Source organism: Zea mays, chromosome 5 (genome assembly GCF_902167145.1).
Source record: "Zea mays cultivar B73 chromosome 5, Zm-B73-REFERENCE-NAM-5.0, whole genome shotgun sequence".
NCBI classification, from domain to species: Eukaryota; Viridiplantae; Streptophyta; class Magnoliopsida; order Poales; family Poaceae; genus Zea; species Zea mays.
The window spans coordinates 7,373,577-7,394,246 of record NC_050100.1 but is presented as its reverse complement, the minus strand read 5'-3'; the positions used below and the strand labels follow the sequence as shown (position 1 = coordinate 7,394,246).

The following is a 20,670-nucleotide window of genomic DNA, read 5'->3' as shown; positions in this document are numbered from 1 at the left end:
AACACCAACTTGCCAGTGTCATGTGAGACAAACTGCTAAAAAAATGGTCACAAAAGTTCACCACAGAGTAAAAAGATTGTTGCCGCACCGACAAGATCATATACATGTGTGACCTGTCACAAGATCACAAAGCATGTGTGACCTATCATACACTCGTATATGCATCGAACAACAAGGGTCGCATCCCTCCTACCTATCACTAGCTACTCTGCATCGAACAACAAGTGTCGCCTCCCTCCTGCCTAACACTAGCTAGAACACGTCGCGACACCTTGTTTATGCACCAAGACAAGGAGTTTTGCTATTATCACTACACTTCACGCCCATGAAGCTTCAAGATAAAAGGATGAGGCAAGCCGCTATCTACAAAGAGCTCACTCCTATCGTTTGTCATAGTCCTTATAAACCACAGATGACACAACAATGGATAGCCTATTATAGGTCGCATTTGAAGAGCTCGTAGAAATGTCACCCCTTGCAGCCCTTGCAACAAGGCTGAAAAGTCACGACTGCATTGTGAAGCTCCACCGAATAACATGAATCGAACGCCACGGAAAGAGATGCCCCCTCTATCACCATCCTCACAGCCTGTTAGGCTTTCGATTGACTACTCTAGCGATGAAAGAAACATGGATGAGTAATAAGCAGTGTTGGCAAGGGCAGGCTTTTGGGTGCTGCCCAAGCTGCCCTCCTAGACCTATTCCATTGTTTAGACATCAATGCTTAAAACAAGATGAGCAACAATCAAGTTGTTTATTTGTCATACATGTTATCAAATCAAAGAACTAGAATTTCCTTAGGATTTTCGGAGGTAAAATTTCCACAATGACGATTTTACATCACTCGCTACATTAATTTCCCTAGGAAATTTCATGTACCAACCATTATCCTCTAAAATAGGGATGTTTCTAAAACATACGAATTATATAATAAATCTAATACTTTAACATAGATATGCATAGAAACATCCGAATTTTCTATTGTTAAATTAGTTTAAAATTAACTAGAAATTAATTGTTATGTACATATAATATATTGTTTTTTCTGCTCTGTCTCGCAAGCTAAACGAACCAGCTCGTAAACGATTCAAGCCAAACTGACTTTATGGCTCTTTGACTTAACGAGGCGAGTCGAGTCAGATCAAACCTGAACGAGCCAAGCCTCTGCCTCAGTATCCAGCCCTAAGCCGATCACATGACCTCACACGGCTGATGCATGCATCTCCCTTATCAGTTGCACACAGTTGCAGCATGAATATTCCACCACCGCTGTCTCATGGAGACGTAATTATCACGGGCCCACGGGCCACGGCTCGGCGGCACCACACAATTATTCTCGACGTCGTGTCACAATCTGTTAGCAGGGCGCCCTAATTGGCTAAGTTTCCTGCATGATGGATGGGCACTGGTGGGCAGTGCAAAAATCAATTATCTAATAAACAGTGGCTAATTCAACTATTTATGGCATATTATATGGCTGTAATCCGGGTATCATTATCTTTCATGGTGGAGTCCATTCGGCAACGAAGTCTGGACACGTCACTTAGAAATCACAGTATTGATATGTGGCGGGCGGAGCCTCAAGAAAAAGTAAAAAGAGAACGAGTAAAGTGGTCCCAAACATAAATAAGCACACATATTTATTTAAAAATCACACATAATTAAGTTTTTTAGGTATATCTTTCTCTTGTGTTACATATCTAAGGTCATGTATAGTGGAGAGACACTAAAACAGTTCTTCAAACACAAAATACAACTAAAAGACTCTATTATACAATGTAGTGTATATAAATATAGTCTATTGATAAATAAAAAAGTAAATATGCTTATACAACATCGTATTGATAGGAACGAATTCGTAGTTTCGTACAATGAAAAATGAGACGTTTGTTACTACTTAGGTTGCCAGCCAGAAACGTCTCTTTACGTAGAGACGGTTCCACGATTTTTTTGCAAATACCCCTTTAAACACTTCAAAAGGCTCATTAAACACCACTGTACTTGTTGTTTCACCTTTGAACTGAGTTGTGTCCTTTCATCGGCTTGCTTCAAACTTCTACGACAAGAATATAGAAATCATAACATAGGAACCATCTTAGTTCTACTTTATTTGAACTGTCTTTTGTTTCCTGCATATGCCGGAGATCACTACCGGAATCAGAGCCTTTGCCGAGTGCCGGACGCTTTGCCGAGTGCCTTTTCTCGGGCACTCGGCAAAGACGGCTTTGCCGAGAGCCGCACTCGACAAAGCTTGGCTCTCGGTAACGAGCGTCTTTACCGAGCGTAGGACACTCGGTACAGGTCCACACTCGGCAAATCCATGTTTGCCGAGTGTCAAACACTCGGCAAATGGGGCTCTCGGCAAAGGGTCGTCAGCGGCCGTCCCAAAGCTGACGGCCGTCAGTCTTTGCCGAGTGCCAACAGTCGGCTCTCGGCAAAGATGCTTCTTTGCCGAGTGCCGCGCATCTGGCACTCGGCAAAGGATGATTTACCGAGTGTCTTATCCAGACACTCGGCAAAGTATATTTTTATTTTTTTGATTTTGTCTCCCAAACTTTTTGTGTTATGTTCCTACACTATGTAGACCTACATGTATCATTTGTGGACAATTATAACATAGTTTTCAATCGTTAGTAGATTTAGTTCGTTTTTTGAAATTCTTCGGAAAATTCAAATTTGAACTGCAGGTCACTCGAAACTTGGAAAACCGTGCATGCAAAAATGATATTCATGTTACTTATCATAAGTTACGACCGATTTCAGAAGCGTACCGGAAACTTCGAGCAACATGCTCACTAAACATGGCCGTGAACTTGGCATCCACATGTTTAAAAATTGTATAAAACACAAACAAAGTCAGAAAATCATGAAACTTGTCCCCGTGTCATGATATCATATGTATAGGCTATGATAAAAATTTTAGAGTATTTGGAGAAAGTTGTGAGACACTATCTGTAGAAACCTTTTAGATTCACATTGAAACTCTATGATTTCATGTGTAGTCCTCTTAGGTTTCTACACATAGTGTCTCACAACTTTCTCCAAACATTCTAAAATTTTTATCACAGCCTGTACATATGATATCATGACACGTGGACAAGTTTCATGATTTTCTGACTTTGTTTGTGTTTTATACAATTTTTAAACATGTGGATGCCAAGTTCACGGCCATGTTTAGTGAGCATGTTGCTCAAAGTTTCCGGTCCGCTCCTGGAATCGGTCGTAACTTATGCTAAGTAACATGAATATCATTTTTGCATGCACGGTTTTCCAAGTTTCGAGTGACCTGCAGTTCAAATCTAAATTTTCCGAAGAAATTCAAATAAACGAACTAAATCTACTAACGATTGAATACTCTGTTAAAATTGTCCACAAATGATACATGTAGGTCTACATAGTGTAGGAACATACCACAAAAATTTTGAGAGACAAAATCAAAAAAATAAAAATATACTTTGCCGAGTGTCTAATGGTTGACACTCGGCAAAGTATGCTTTGCCGACTGTCCCCAGGTTGACACTCGGCAAAGATGTGTAAGTTCATCTTTGCCGAGTGTCAGATGGCAGACGCTCGGCAAAGGATCCTTTGCCGAGTGCCACCGATCTGGCACTCGGCAAAGTTTATTTTAAAAATTAAAAAAAAACTTTGCCGAGTGCCAGATCACGGGCACTCGGCAAAGTAGGCGAATATACTTCGCCCGCACCCTTCTTCCTCCTTTCTTTCTCTGCTCTCGCTAACTCGCGCCGCCGCCGCCTCCCTGCGCTACCGCCGCCGCCCCGCACCGTCGCCGGCTCGCCGCCCCACCGCGCCGCGCCCTCGCCGGACGCCCGCGCCCGCCCTCGCCGGCCCTCGCCAGCCGCGGCCGCCCGCGCCCGCCTTCGCCGTCGCCGGCCCTCGCCAGCCGCGGTCGCCTGCGCCCGCCCTCGCCGGCCCTCGCCGGCCCTCGCCCGCCTTCGCCGTCGCCGGCCCTCGCCGGCCCTCGCCAGCCGCGGTCGCCCGCGCCCGTCGCGCCCGTGCCCTCGCTCGCCGCCGCGCCGCCGCGACGCCGTCGCGCCCGTGCCCTCGCTCGCCCACGCCGCGCGCGCTCACGCTCGCCCACGCTCGCCCGCGCCCACGCTCGCCCGCGCTCGCGCCCACACTCTCCCGCGCCCACGCTTGCCCGTGCTCGCGCCCACGCCGCCGCGCCCACGCCCACGCCGCGCTCGCCCCGCCCACGCCGCCGCGCCCCGCCCACGCCGCCGCGCCCCGCCCACGCCGCGCTCGTCGTGCCGTGCCCGCCGTGCCCGCCCTCGCGCTCGCCGCAGTCGCGCCCGCCGTGCCCTCGCCCGCCAGGCGCCTCGCCCGCGACCCGTCGTCTCGACCGTGCCGAAACCTCTAAGGTGATTACTTGATTTATGTTATACATGTATGATTTATATGAAATGAATAGTTTTAGTATTGTGGATTGCCGGCCATCGTGCCGTTGAATTATGCGTGGATGTCAGCCATCGTGCTGATAGTTTTATTTGCAGGATTTTGAAACCTCCCCGTGCAGGGGAGGTGCTGCCGAAATTTTCTGTTGCTAGGCTTTTGTATTAACAGACTTGTGTTTCTTTTTTACAGAGAAGATACTTGTCTTCCTAGCCGCTGCGGGTCTCCCTGCACCGCGTCCCGTCGCCACTGCACCGACCCGCCACAGCCCCACCAGCCTGACTCCACCGCCACCCTAGGTATAACCTCTACATCCGCATCATGGTCGTAGATCACCTAACCCAGTTAGGCGTCTCCCGTTCGAAAGTGATACGGTGTAGATATGCAGATCTTTGCATATCTACAAATGTATCAGTTTCGAATTGTCCACGTTTTTTGGACAGCCCGCGGTTGCGTAGATGGTGTTAGTTTCCATGCTCTACTCCGGTCCGAGAAAGAGTTTCGGCGTCACCTCCCTGTTGTTCTCCGGACAGTACACTCTCCCTGCCAGGACGTGTATCCGGAGAACAGCGGGGAGGTGCTGCCGAAATTCTATCTCGGATCGGAGTAGAGCATGGAAACTAACTCCATCTACGCAACCGCGGGTGGGATTAGGACCTATACTCACCTATTAGAAGGTAGGAACGTAGTGTACATGCATTACATGTCTATATTAAACTATACTCAGTTATATATGTTAGAGGATGGAGGACCGTGAGTGGATGTACACGGGCCGCGTTCGACGTAATGATGTCACCCCAGAATGGATTAGGAAGACCGATGCTTTCGTGGAACGGGCATATGGCGAAGCTGCTAAAGGAGCTAGCCTAGTCCCTTGTCCGTGCAGCAAATGTGACAACCGGAAAAGAAAACCAAAGAAGGCCATGGTAGAACATATTTGGAAGAATGGATTTACGCCGGACTATACTCGGTGGATCTTCCATGGTGAAGCGCATCGCACGAGAGAGGAGGTGGTGAGACAACGCGTCGAGGATTACGATGCTGATGCCGGGGTAGCGGACATGTTGAACGACTATCACGAGGCACAGTTCGCCGAAGGACGTACGGAGGACGAGCCAGAGGCGACCGCAAAGGCATTCTACGACATGTTTGACGCGGCACAGAAACCCCTTCACGGCAAGACAAAGGTTTCTCAACTGGATGCCATTGGGCGTATAATGGCGTTCAAGTCGCATTATAGCATGAGTCGAGACGCCTTCGATGGTTTGTTGACAGTTATTGGCAGCCTGCTTCCGGAGGATCACGTTCTGCCAAAGAGCATGTACGAGGCACAGAAACTCCTTCGTGCACTCAAGATGACGTATGAGCAGATACATGCTTGTCCGAAGGGCTGCGTCCTATTTAGGAAAGAACACACTGAGGCAAAGTACTGTCCGAAGTGTAAATCGTCTAGGTTCATGGAGGTAGACTCTGGTGATGGACAGAAGAGGCAGCTCGACATCCCCGTGACAATCCTACGCCACCTTCCGTTCATACCGAGGATCCAGCGTCTATACATGACAGAGGAATCCGCGAAACAGATGACATGGCACAAAAAAGGCAAACGATACAATCCTGACAAGATGGTTCACGCATCCGATGGTGAAGCATGGACCCACTTTGATGCCATTCACCATGAGAAAGCCAAAGAGGCTCGACATGTTCGTGTTGCGCTGGCCACAGATGGGTTCAATCCCTATGGAATGACCGCTGCCCCATACACATGTTGGCCCGTGTTCGTTATCCCCATCAATCTCCCCCCCGGCGTATGCTTTCAAAGACAGAACATATTCGTGTCGTTGATAATTCCTGGACACCCGGGGAATAAAATGGGCGTGTACATGGAGCCTTTGATTGATGAATTGGTCCGTGCTTGGGAGGAAGGGGTATGGACGTACGACCGAGCTACGAAGACAAACTTCAAAATGCATGTTTGGTACCAGTACTCCATGCATGACTTTCCGGCGTATGGGCTATTTTGCGCCTGGTGTGTTCACGGTAAGTTCCCATGCCCAGTTTGCAAGGAAGCTCTTAGGTTCATTTGGTTGAAGAAGGGTGGCAAATATTCGTCATTCGATAAACATCGACAATTTCTCCCTCCTGACCATGCATTCCGACAAGACATCAAGAACTTTACGAAAGGTGTCGTGGTGACAGACCGCCCACCTGCAATGATGACTGGTGCCGAAGTTCGCGAACAGATAGATGGTCTCGTGGCCAACCCAGAAGGTGGTTTTGTGGGATATGGTGAGCAACATATGTGGACACATAAGTCGGGCTTGACTCGGCTCCCCTATTATGATGACCTGGTCCTTCCACACAACATTGACGTGATGCACACTGAAAAGAATGTCGCCGAGGCACTTTGGGCGACAATTATGGAGATTCCTGATAAGTCAAAGGATAACGTAAAGGCAAGAGTGGATCTGGCAGAGTTATGTGATAGACCAAACCAAGAGATGAAGCCGCCTAGTGGTGGTAAGACATGGAGAAGGCCTAAGGCCGATTTCGTCCTGAGCAGGGCCCAGAGGAAGGAAGTACTACAGTGGATCAAGATGTTAATGTTCCCTGATGGGTATGCAGCTAACCTTAGTAGGGGGGTGAACTTATCTACTCTGCGAGTCTTAGGGATGAAGAGTCATGACTTCCACATATGGATTGAACGAATTCTTCCGGCGATGGTTCGAGGCTATGTCCCTGAGCATGTCTGGCTAGCGCTTGCAGAGTTGAGCTATTTCTTCCGCCAGCTTTGTGCAAAAGAGTTAGCTCGGACCATGATTGCAGACTTGGAAAGGATGGCACCCATGTTACTGTGTAAGCTGGAGAAGATCTTTCCACCCGGCTTCTTCAATCCGATGCAGCATTTGATTATTCATCTCCCATATGAGGCACGAATGGGGGGGCCCGTGCAGGGACGTTGGTGCTATCCAATCGAGAGATGTCTAAAGAGTATCCGAAAGAAATGTAGAAATAAATGCAAAATCGAGGCTTCCATTGCAGAGGCATACATACTGGAGGAGGTGTCAAACTTCACAACAACTTACTATGGTGACAAACTGCCGAGCGTGCATAATCCACCCCCTCGTTACAATGATGGCGGCAATGAATCGAACCTCAGCATTTTTCGAGGGCAACTCGGAAGCGCGAGTGGTTCGACCACCAAGACCCTGAGACATGAAGAGTGGCGCCATATCATGCTATATGTATTGACCAACCTTGAAGAGGTGACGCCATACATGGAGCAATTTCTTCATGAATTCTGGCGTCGATCAAGGGACCCAACTCCACAGGAATATGATACCCTTCTTAGAAAGGGTGCGGGAAATGGATTGCCCGATTTCATTTCCTGGTTTAAACATAAGGTACGTGCTTAGTTTGTTATTCCAAGTTGCTCTTACGTGCGAATAATATAACAATCTAGCGTGTTTGAACTTGCAGGGCCAAAGAGAGCCGTCTATGAGTGCCGAGTTGAGACAAGTAGCCAATGGCTTTGCCTATAGGGTCAGGAAATTTTCTGGGTATGACATCAATGGATACCGTTTTCGCACAACAAGCTACGACCAAAGTCGGCCCAATCGAAAAACCACGTGTTCTGGAGTCTTTACGCCCGGGCTTGACGAGGTCGAGTATTATGGAAGAATTGAAGAAATATATGAACTCAATTTTTATGGTTCCAAACCTCTTACTCCAGTGATATTCAAATGTCATTGGTTTGACCCTGAAGTTACGAGACGGACACATTCTAATCTTGGGATAGTCGAAATTCGACAGGATTCCACCTTAACAGGAGACGATGTCTACATTGTGGCCCAACAGGCCACACAAGTGTATTATCTTCCATATGCGTGCCAAACGAAACAACATCTTAAGGGTTGGGATGTTGTGTATAAGGTATCACCGCACGCTAAATTACCTGTTCCAAACGATGAAGATTATAACTTAGACCCGGACACATATGACGGAGAGTTCTTCCAAGAAGATGGGCTCGAAGGGCAATTTGAGATAGACTTAACCGAAGCGATCGGAATGGAAGTAGATATTGAAATGGTTGTTGATGACGAGGATGATGAGGTGCAAAATGAGAATGACTTAGAAATACTTGAAGGCAATGCCAATGACGAAGTTGCGCCTTCAGATGATGTTGACTATGAAATGGTTGATAGTGATGATGACACTTATGATCCGGCTAACCCGGACACATATGAAGATTATTTTTAATCGATGTAATGCTATATTTCATTTATTTTGCATATGTTTCTAAATACATATTTTTTTATCTGTGCTTAATTGTTTACTCTTAATTGCAGGTTGTTGGACAAAGATGGTGGGCGGTGGGACGAGGACGAGGAGGGGGAGGGGGAGGGGGAGGAGGAGCACCCGTAGGACGGAGGAGGAGGCGCAGCAGGACGACGCCGTACAGCAGCAGGTGGAGCAGCAAGCCGCTATCGATGCGGCACAGCAGGACAACAACGATGCGGCGCAGCAGGACGACGACGACGACGACGCCGCTCAGCAGGACGTCTCAGGTTCTGGCTCCTCAGGTTCGAGGAGTATCTACCTGCGAGGTCCCGCGAGCCTACCTAAGCGACCCATACTTCGTGACAGACGTCCGCTCATACGACCCGATGGAGAGAGGTAGGTAACTTTAGATGTTGTTGCTGCTTTTTCATATTATATGTTCAAATTAATAATAGAAACTAATACTTCATCTTAATCACTTGGACAGGTCTTGGATGGTTTTGGAGACTGCAGGGGGTCACGGCCGCAACCCCAATGGCATCCTCGGCCTTCTATGCCGGGAACACTTCCCTGGACTTGTCGAGTACGCCGGAGTGACGAGCCCAGCATACACCTTCGACCACTACGCCGTCGCCCCCGATGCAGTAGATCGGGACGGCAGACAATTCAACAACAAGGCGGAGCGGGTCAAGCAAGAGCTGTGGGTAAGTCTTCCTCGCACTATATTGTTTAATAAGTCGCATTTGTTGCATATTCTTTAAATAATGTATGGATACATCGTCTTTGTATGTAGGATTTCTTCAGGTGCGATGCTGGATACGAGGCCAGGGCGGATGTGGTGTCTACGACGTGCTGTAAGAAGCTCGTCGTGGACATGCACTACGAGGCGCGCATCCAGGCCATCGTCACTTACCACGGCTCCGTCCTTGGGGAGAAGGTGAACAAGAAGGACGCCCGAACCATGTCATTGACTGCGGACCAGTACTTGCAGGTAAATACAAAACTTTATTATTGGTACTAAATATGCTTATTCTTATCTTCTGATATGCGGTGTACTTATATTTTTTTAGATGATTCCTCATTGGTGCGCCGCGCATCCTGAGTGCTGGGAGAAGATGGTGCAGAGGTGGTGCTCGTCTGAGTGGGACGAGGCGCACAACGCTAGCCGGGAACAGCGTTTGCTGATGCAAGGTCCCTCCCACCATCAAGGCAGCCGCAGCCTGGGCAAATACGCGGAAGCATGGGTACGCGCTCTTTTTTATTTAGGTATATAACTTTCGATTAGACATGATTTCTAACCATATCGTTGGTTTTCTCGCAGTCGGCGGCACATGGTGGCGCGCCTTGCTCCACGTTCTCGGCATATGCCATGGCCCACAAGGGGAAGGCGACGTCCGACGTCACCTACAACCCGGATGACGGGCCCGAGGCGTACACCAACCCCGCCATCCACAGCCGACTCAGTGAGTACACCGCAATGGCCAAGGAGGTCCATGGGCCAGATTACGATCCGAGGACCGAGGACATCGACGGAGATGTCCTCATGAGGGTCGGAGGAGGCAAGAGGCATGGGCGGTACTGGATTGCCGACGGGGCAATCGACTCGTCCTCCACTCCCACTCTCTCTCAGGTGCGAGCAAGGAGCACGAGCGCGAGCCCAGCCATACGACCTCGGCAGGACACCTCACAGCATCGTATCCAGCAACTCCAGGTTATTCCTTATCTATTCATCGTTCATTAATTTTTATATATCTTCTCTTTGCATTATCGTAACATTAGGGCGAAATATTACAGACTCAGCTAGATGATGAGAGGAGGCAACGTGAGGAGCTGGAGAAGAGGATGGCGGAGATGTTCGCGTACATGCAGAGCCTTGGCGCCGCACAGGGTCATGCTCCACCACCTCCGTTGTTCCCTGCAACTGACCCTGCTGAGTTCACTACTCCTGTGAGTATCAAAATTTTAGTACTGCATGATATATATTCATATGTTCTCACACATACAATCTACTCTCTATGCAGGGTCAATCGGCGGCGTCGAACAACCCTCATGCTTCGTCCAGCCCTTCGCCGAACCAGTCCAGATGCCCACCTCGTTGATGATCCAGACTTGGTCTTGTGAGTGTTGGTGATGTTTGGCTAGACTTGGTCTTGTGAGATACTTGGTGATGTTAGTGATGATCCAGACTTATATCTGTTTTGTGATGATCCAAACTTATATTTGTGAGTGTTGGTGATGTTAGTTATACTTGGTCTTGTGAGATACTTAATGAGACTTATGTGCTGTGAAACCTGATTTATGTGGTGATATTTGTGATATATATGGTGTTGATGATAAATGTGTTGATTCTGTGATGCGAATGATATATAATGTGATGTGAATGATATATATCTTTTGTTTGTTTGGATGGAACAGCAAAAACAAATAAAAAAGGGACATCCTGGTCACTTTGCCGAGTGTAACACTCGGCAAAGGTCGCTTTGCCGAGTGCTATGACCATGGCACTCGGCAAAGAAGGAAACCTGGGAACCGGTAAAGCCATCTTTGCCGAGTGCTGACCATGGCACTCGGCAAAGAAGGAAACCTGGGAACCGGCAAAGATGTCTTTGCCGAGTGCCGTTGCCAAGGCACTCGGCAAAGGGACTGGCAAAGGGGCCCACTGGAGGGTTCTTTGCCGAGTGCCAGTCCACCAGACACTCGGCAAAGAAACCTCCTTTGCCGAGTGCCTACTAGGGCTCTCGGCACAGAGACTGGCTGTGGGGTCCACTAGACCAGTCTTTGCCGAGTGTCGCCGTTGGCACTCGGTAAAGGATCCGTCACCGTCACTTGGCGCCGTGACGGTGACTTTTCTTTGCCGAGTGCCAAATGGCACTCGGCAAAGTCTTTGCCGAGTGCCCGACAAAAAGTACTCGGCAAAGAAGCTGTTGCCGATGTACAGTTCGCCGAGCGTTCTTTGCCGAGTGTTACACTCGGCAAAGGCTTTGCCGAGTGTAAAATAGCCTTTGCCGTGTGTTTAGAACACACGGCAAAGAAGCTGATTCCGGTAGTGGATACATATTTGAAGTTATAAATATTGATATATATTTTTGTATAAATTTAGTGAATTTTAGATAGTTTAACCGGAGGAGAACATGAATTGCATTCTCTAAAAAGCTCAGTCACATGAAAAGCTTGACAGAAGACCATTGGATATCAACCACCGTTGGTGTGTAAGGTCGATAGCGACACGCTGGCAGCTTTCACGATCGTGCACTGTCCTTGCCAAAAAGGTACAACAATTTTATCCTCTTTGGATGCGCATTATTGAAGACAGTGAAAGCATACTGGTGAGATAATTGAAAGTATTTTCTGCGCTATTAGAGGTAGAACAATTTACCGTGTGATGAAGTGTGTTTCTCATGCCATAAGATGTTTAGGTGTTAGTGATCTAGGGATACCAGCCATGGGTTCTGTATATAGCACCACAAGAATATAAGTGTTATCTCTTGAGAAATGAATTTTCGAGGGCATTGGCACGTCTAGTTTGTTGCCACATGTCGCACTGGACACGTCGATGCCCTTCCAATATTCACAATGGCTATAAGCCATTAACACTTGTTACATGATCAGTGCGATCATCGAACAAGTCATCGAACACGTCCAATGAGTACAAAGGTAAATTGCACAAGCTTATAACTCTCTAAGGGTCCTATCCGTTGTGGAATTATGTGCCACACTAACCACATCAGGTGTTTTATAGAGCTGTTGTACATGTTTGACATACTCTTTGAGTTTTCCGCATGGTGAAATATTTGGTGTTGCATGTCCGGTGCACATAGGACACCATGGTGCCCGGCTGAAAACAGTGAACTAAAACTAGGCCAAATACATATTCAATGTCATGTCTGGAGTTAAATCGGACATGTTCAATGAACTATAAAAATATATCTCGAGAACATTTTCTTCTCTCTTTTTAAGCGAGCTAACTCTCAAACAATTTGTCAAACATGTTGGATTATAGTTAGCATTTTTCAAAATGTTTTATACAAACCATTTCGCTTGCTCTCACGTGTGCCGCATGGGCTTATATGCAATGGAAATGAATCCATTATCTATTGGTACTAGATGTCCACATTGTCCAATTAAACTCTACTCTTAAGAGTATGAATACTATACTAAATTTGATTATGCACTCTAAGATGGCTAATTTAGATACAAATTAAAATTCGCTACTTTATTTTATCTTTCATAATATTATATGTTTAGAATTTGAATGCAAATTTAGGCATTGCTTTTTATTATCTTTTATGATGACATATGAGTAATTTATAAAAAAATACTAAGGGTTTATATGTTTGGTAATGGTAAAACATTGGTAATTATATAAAGTTAGTGGTTATTTTGATTTATATTTTATAATAAATAGAGGTGAGTAGTTTAGAATCAAATTTTTTGGGTTATTTTGAACTCTATTTTATAATAAGATGTGGATAATTTAGATGCATGATTATAGTATGATTCTATGCATTTTTCTTAACGATAGAGGCCAATTGCCATTTAGAGATACCAAATTAAATTTTATATGTTTTTTAATTAGTACGAGAATTTTTAAAGATTCATTTTAGCATATTTGGTGAGAATTAGCGGAGCGAGCCTCTAGCTAGTAATAGTCTGCTGTACTTGTATTTATAAAAACAGAGGGAGGCATGCCAATAATACTTATTGCCAAGCGCCCAAGCGATTTATACTCCCAAAACACAAGCAGTTCAGCCCATTCCAGCATGCATCGCTAAGCCATTTTGCATAGCGTTTAAAGCATCTGAGCAGGACGTGATCAACAGAAGATAAAGACAACAGCAACCTATATAGGACCATGTGGTTATTTCTTATTTGAACAGTTCGGTAAGCATGGCAGGCAGCAAAGGGGGGGTTCGCAAAAGCAGCAGCAGGACTCGTAGCGATCTCTGAAGGACACGGCACTTGTCAAGGCAATGGAACCAAAGCGCTGGCTAAGCCATCCACGCAGGAGGGTAGCAGCCGCCCGGCGCTGGCTCTGGCTGCTGGTTCATGTCCATAGTATGGTATCTGCAATAACGGAAGTAGTGCAGCATTCAGGACACAGAGACAACTGTGCGTGCGCGTGAGAGAGAGAGAGAGAGGAATTACGTAGGTTGCAGAGGCGCGTTGCTCTCCAGAGCCACGAAGAAGTGTTCTGGCTGTGGAGGGTCATGGGACAACATGCCGCCTCCGCCTTGCCACGCCAATTGTGGGGGAGAAGCAGCCTCTGCCTCAAACTCGTGCAGCTGAAACAATAGCAGCACAACAATAAACGACCCGGCAAAAAATTCAAGAGAGTTGGAATGCTGCAAACAGAGGCTGCATCTATGAACTGCACTATATACAAATGACAACACCGGTTCAGCTTCAAAGGTGTGTCAGCAAACGCAGAGGTAGCCGGAGAGCCACTGTTTGCATGAGCTACTACTGCCAGTGCCAACCGTGCGTGCTATGAGTTTCCCAGTTCAACTGTCACTTACCTTCCTTTTCAGAACCCTGTTAGCGTCTTGCAGCATTTGTTCCTGCAGGAAATGAGTGCCAGATGGTCAGGCATATCTTGGATTTCAGTATGGAAACGGAGAGCCATAGTAACATTGCTGTGGTATTACCTTTCTCTTTAAGTCGCAAAGTTCATCAAGTAACACCTGAGTCTGCCAAATGCAAATGAAAACATGCATAGAAGAGTGTCACTTGGATAGCAACATGGCGAAGCATTCCAAATTTCATGTAATAGTAGTATAGTACAGAAGAAAATAGAAATGGCTTTTTGATACAAGGTTACAAAAATGGTAGATTGTAGCATCATTAAGTATCTGCAATCTAAGTTTTAAATACCGGTTAAGTACTAGCGTCTCCTGAATTGTATACGCCTCAACGCTTTTGTTTCTACATTGTTTCAAATTTTAACTTAAATGAAAGTAGCACGAATCAACATTTTCCCACCGCACCCTTTATCCTTCCAAGTGCAAGTCATTAATTGAATGAATAGTCAATGCAAGTCAAATTGCAATATATCATGGATTGGTTCAGATATAAGGAAGGAAAGTGCCACGTCATGGATTATAAAATGTTGTTCACTAAAATTCTGTTGTGCACAAAATACTATTGACAACATTTCACCTTGAATCACTTCCCATTTAATCAGTTTACCTTTCTTGATCTTATTTGCTTCAAGGTCTTGTCTACTTGACTCTCAAGCTGGTCAAGTTCACTTGGGCTAAGTGGAGCCAGTTCTTCACCAAGAAGATTCCTGCAGTGGGTTCACCAGCACTTTCTTTACCAAAACAAAGCAAAATTTGGAGTAGAATCACAAAGAGGAAAAATAGAAACGAACTTATGTAGTTATGTAAATGTCGTACCTTTGCGAGTGTTGTAAAACCTCAACTCGTGCTTTCAGCTTCACATATTCTTGATAGTTATTCTGCATTTTCAGATATCAGGTATTGGATGGAGAGGTCCCAAAAGTCTCCACATCTACTCTCTTTAATTTATAACAATCCTTTCATGTGAACATATGCATGAGAACATATTCTACCATGATCCTTTTATGGTTATAGTGTATGATAGCAAACTTATGCATGAGAACATATAAGGTCTCATTTGGATTGTAGGATTTTTCCCCTTTGTTACCTGTATTTTTTCTATGAAAATAAACTGATTCATGTGAATTTCTGCATTGCCAAGATGTCCTAATAGTTTTTGTTATGCAATATTGATGATAAAAATCATTTTTATAAAACATAGTGGTTAGTGTTTTAACAAATGGATTGCATGCATGTAATGATGATGTTTACTTGTATATAAAAATGCACAGTCTGTAATATTGTCATTAAAATATGTAGATTTTATTAATCTAGTACCATATATTGTTCTTATTGGTTAAATACATGCAGTAAGGTCTAGTAGATCATAAAGCAAGTACTGTAACTCCGACAATTGCATGTCACTGGCTTGTTGATAGCATCACGGCATTGGCCATCTATGCTGGAAAAATATTTTGAAATTTGGTAAGCATATATAGCCAGCCAGGTAATTATTGGCCATGAACATGTTGAATGCTTCATTGCATTTGCAACTAGGTAAATAACTACTGGATAATTTAAAGTAACGTTAACGACATGGATAACATGGATGAAGAAACATTTCATTTTTTTTATGGCGGGCTACCATAAAACTGATGAACTAGCTAGGCCAGTGCACCTAACACTTGATGACTGATACAGTACACGCTCTTTTTTTTTTCTTCAACTGCTATAGCAAGTATTGCAATTTATTTCAATGTTTCTCATGGTTCATTGTGTTTGTGAGGATATTGTTCTAGTCTTCTAGACCTGCTGTCCAGAATCCAAACAAAACTGAAACTACTCAGATTCAGCAACAACTAAATATATAAACACAAAATTTCACGATCGTCAGTTCGTCACTGCAATGGTTGATCTTCAAGAAGACTATTATATGAATTAAAGCCACAGCAGTTTTGTTGCGCATTTGACGGTGTCATCCTAAGTATTGGAGCAAAAGGCGCCTAAACTAACAGTAGCTCTTGTACAACCAAATTGAGCAAGAATTTTCACTAGCACTTAGACTTATACTGAATTTGTTTTGATGGAAATCATTGCTTCAGAAATAAAATACTGAAATACAAATGCACGGCTTGGTGATCAAGTGTTTTCAGAACAAATCAATGATAAATAATAAGAAAATAAACATAAACTTATAGTTTTGTTATTGTGAAGGGCATTATTAGCTGGTGACAAGTGATCGAGTTTGAATAAATTATTAACCTGATATGTACAGTTTCAGAACCTGTATAATGTTACACATGATAAAAAAAAAGTAGTACCACCTATATTAAAATGTTGCAATAATAGTAGTAAAATCGATAGTCCGCGCACCTGCATCTCATCGCTAGATGGCACTGCAGCATCAGCTGAAGCATAGATGTGCCTCTGGTACCGCTCTAGAGTCTTAAGCAGACTGGTATTAAGGCAATAAAATAATGAATAAGTGATATATATAGAGAGAGAGAGATACACATGATAGAAACAAAAACTCATGAAGAGGCTATAGAAACCATGCCAGCTAGATAATGCATCTAGCAAAAGGAAAACATTATTTCTGCACGTTCGTTATTCCTTTCTAATTAAATAATTTGATTGTTTTTCCTTTTTGCTTGATTGGAGGTTACGTGCCTCTAAGAAAATTGATTCAATGGAATCTGTAAGCATCGGCGACACTCATCATACTAATAAATTCCTATGCCGAATTTACAAGCTTATCTCAGTTGTTTATATAAGACTAGAGAAGGCAAGTGAAGTTATATGGTTTGGAGCTTGCACTATGCATGGATTAGACCACTATATATGGAGATTATTTTAATTTTTTATAAAGAAAGTGTTAGTTTCAATAAAAATATAGGTAAAAATGTGAGCACTAAAATGACCACAGAGCCATTGGGACCAAGTATGGTTTTGTTGTTCATGTATGACATTGGCGTAGTCTACCATACATATATTTGATCACTGTTTTCCCAACATATGGCATAAGTCAAAAAAATGCAACAAAAGTACTTATCATGGTATGGATCAGTATATTGTATATTAGTGAAACTTGAGAGTCAATGAAAAGCACCCAAAGTTATTGATTCACGAAAGAACACATCACAAGTTGACTATAGCACCTACTAGTGTCAAATCTAGTGACGTAGTTTTAGAGGGCTACTTGTCACATTTCATGGTTCACTAAGTACTCTCTCTTTAGTTCACAATACTTTTTTTTTGTTTTGGACAAGGTTTAGATCAAACTTTTACAAGTTTGACTATCAGGAAAGTCTTTAATATTTAGTTTGAAAACAATACGACCAAATACTAAGATTAGTCTCAAAAGGTAATTTAATAAAATATTGTGAAATGTTCCGGATTAGGGTGTGTTTGTTAGGTTCTAGATTCTTATAAAAATGTTCCGGATTCAGATTCTGAAATGTTTCTTTAGTGAATCAGAATCACCTCATTGAACCGTTTGGCTAGTTAGCTACATTAGGATTAGGAAACTAAAATCAGGCAAAACAGCTTCGTTTATCTCTTCATCTCTAGTTCAGAAGGCTTAAACGTTTCTCCCTAATTCACATAGAAATGTTTTTTAGCTACATCGTTTTTTCGCACAGATTCTGCCGATTCTAGCAATTAAGAAACAAAACTGATTCTATCATCCAGATACACCCTTATTAATCTTGACCGGTTAAAGACATGCACGGCTAGCTCATATGGTTTTAGAGCAACTTCCCCATAATATGAAGCTGCTACATGTAATTAGGCGATGCGTTTTAAGAGTAGATCTCTTTGTTTTTGCACAGAGTAAAAAACTGGCAGAATGCATACATTTCTCAACGTACATCATTGTTGTAATAATAGGGTCTTTCTTTGGAACAATGAGATTTATAGTAACACATATAATGTTAGAAGAGAGTAGTACTAGAAATCACAAAATGTATATATCACAACTCTGAGCTCATAAAAGAATTAATATTATCCATTGTTGATTATATAAAAAAAGATGTTTACAATAAGCAATGTATTGGGAAAAGTGCATGGACATGTTAAGACCAAATTCATGTACGTTCTATATATATGTTTGCCCACTATCTAGATATGATGTTATATCCAAACAACAAAGTTAACCGTACATAGAATTACAGAAAGAAGTACTTGCCGAATTAGAACTCACAAACTAAAAGCGCATGCATATGTTAAGAACTTAAGACCATCCACTAATAACATGTCTGCAGGAAGCCCATGTTCATGTTCTAGTCGAATCATGCCAAAACACAGCTAGCTAGCACGTTGGATCCAGGCTAAGCGTGTACTACGCATATCACGAATACTACTGGTACATTTGCGGGCCAGGCGGTACTCATGAGGTGCACATCAAATGAAGCTCTACTGTTTTTTTTCTTCCCATGAGCGACACACGCAGACGTACACCGTATGTATACGCATACATGTATCGACCTCCCTGCTCGCTTTTCCCCGGCCCCCCGTCCGTTTGTAGGCTTTCTATGCAACCATGCATCTGAAGAGATGAGTACTGAACCAGTTGGAGTCGTTGCCCAATAGAACAGAAAAGAAAAGAGAGAGAGGAAAAAAAAGGGAAACCAGCAAATTAAAGAGCGCCACCTCGTCATGAGTTCATGCAAGGACGCGCGCGTGAGTAGTAGTAGCTAGGAAGAATTAGGTAACAAAAAAAAAGAGAGGGGAATGACTGAAGCGAATATATATGTGTAATATATAGGGTTGTTTGGTTTGATTACTCGGAGGAGGATGAGAACTGGTAGAGGCGGCCGGCGTGGGAGAAGAGGACGAGCGCGACCTCGGCGTCGCAGAGGATGGAGAGCTCGTACGCCTTCTTGAGCAGGCCGTTCCGGCGCTTGGCGAAGGTGACCTGGCGGCTGATCTTGTTCTCGATCCGCTGCAGCACCACCTTCCCGCGCCCCATGGCCGCCGCGATCTGCGCGCTTTCCGCTCTCCGGATCGACGACGATCCGTTGCTTTGTCTCGCCACCAGCAGACTATATGGATCTGCCTGCAATTATTGACGATGGAGGTGATCTAATCTAGCGCGCAGACACACACACGCACGCAGAGCTCGCGCTCGCTCGCTGCTGGTCCGGCCGATCCCCTGGGTTTTTTCGAGCTCTCACACTCAATTGGCCCGACGACGAGGGAGAGGGAGGGCCCTTGGGCATGTGGTGGTGCTGGGCTATATGCTTGCTGCTGGCTGAGAGAGAGAAAGAGAGAGAGAGAGAGAGAGAGAGAGAGAGAGAGAGAGAGGAAGGAAGGAGCGAGACGTCGACGGATGAGAGAGCGACGCCGGCGGGGAAGAATCTTTTCGTTCGTGGGGTGCAGATTGGATCTCGCTCGCCTCGCGGTCCTAGCTCAGCTCCTCTTCCTCACCCTTGGTAGGCTACCACCCACTGGGCTGGGCGCTTAGGCTCCTAGCTAGCTAGTCCTAGCTAGCTACTCCTAGCTAGGTTACGACCGGCCGGGGCGCATGGCGCTGATATGATAGGTTAGCTCGACAGACGACAGATACCGCATTTACTAGCTGGACCGGTGAAGAGTGCTGCTACTGTAGATACTGCTCCTATATACCCCTACAAACAACTACAAAGTGTATAGCTAGCCTGGCTCCGGCGGTGAAGCACCAAATAAAGCCCTGTTTGTTTCAGCTTTTTGGAGCTTCTGGCCACCAAAAACTGCTGCGGACTGCCAAACGCTTAGCTTTTCAGTCAGCTTCTATAAAATTCGTTTGGTTAAAAACCATTCAACATCAACATAAACACATAATCGGTTGAGTTGTTGCAATAGTAGAAATCCGTCACTTTCTAGATCCTCAGTCCTATGGACACCTTTATCTTCCTCCGCACGTAATCATAATGATACTCAGATTCTCTACACAGCCAGATTCTTTCCACAGCCAGATTCTCAGAAAAGCTGGTCAGAAAAAAGCTGAACCAAACAGCCCATAGTCCGACGAGAACCGCACCAAACTAGCTAGCTACCGTCGTCATCGATCACTCACTTCACTTGTAGCGTAGTATGCGTTTGCCCTGATGAGCGCGGCGAGCCCAGTAGCAGTAGCCAAAAAGCTCGGCAGCGGCGCGAGGGACGGGCACAATTGGGGATCGGCCGGAGAGAGAGAGAGGCGAGGCGGCGAATCCGAGGCAGATATCCGGGTCGCTCGCTGCTGCGCGCGCACAGGCACGCACAGGGCCCGAATTTAATGAGGACGTGTCGAGCCCGCGTTGGTGCCGCCCGAAATGCCCGAAATTAAGCCACACCACCACAGCAGAGAGCCCCTGCGCTCACGCAACTCGGCGGCCCAGCATGCCGGCGGCACAGTCGCGAGAAGGAACGGAACCGAACCCCGCCACCACCGTCACGGCGTCACC

General features: G+C 45.1%; 1 protein-coding gene across 1 annotated transcript; it reads right to left on the bottom strand.

Annotated features, from left to right (window-relative positions):
- Positions 1–13,410: 13,410 nt before the first annotated feature.
- Positions 13,411–19,511, bottom strand: LOC542040 (MADS31). The gene is made up of 8 exons (NM_001111680.2): positions 19,030–19,511; positions 16,619–16,700; positions 15,083–15,144; positions 14,874–14,973; positions 14,333–14,374; positions 14,204–14,245; positions 13,833–13,969; positions 13,411–13,751 (listed from the first exon to the last, which is right to left on the bottom strand). Exons 1-8 carry the CDS (start codon positions 19,212–19,214, stop codon positions 13,676–13,678), a joined length of 726 nt encoding a protein of 241 aa, NP_001105150.1. The 5' UTR covers positions 19,215–19,511; the 3' UTR covers positions 13,411–13,675.
- Positions 19,512–20,670: the final 1,159 nt, after the last annotated feature.

Bases quoted from the DNA above. Each gene is read 5' to 3' on its own strand.
- LOC542040 (NM_001111680.2), bottom strand. From the start codon at position 19,214: ATGGGGCGCGGGAAGGTGGTGCTGCAGCGGATCGAGAACAAGATCAGC. The intron at 14,974-15,082 runs GTACGACATTTA...AACCCACTGCAG, and splicing joins GTTTTACAACACTCGCAAAG to GAATCTTCTTGGTGAAGAAC. The intron at 13,970-14,203 runs GTAAGTGACAGT...CTATTGTTTCAG, and splicing joins ACAGGGTTCTGAAAAGGAAG to CTGCACGAGTTTGAGGCAGA.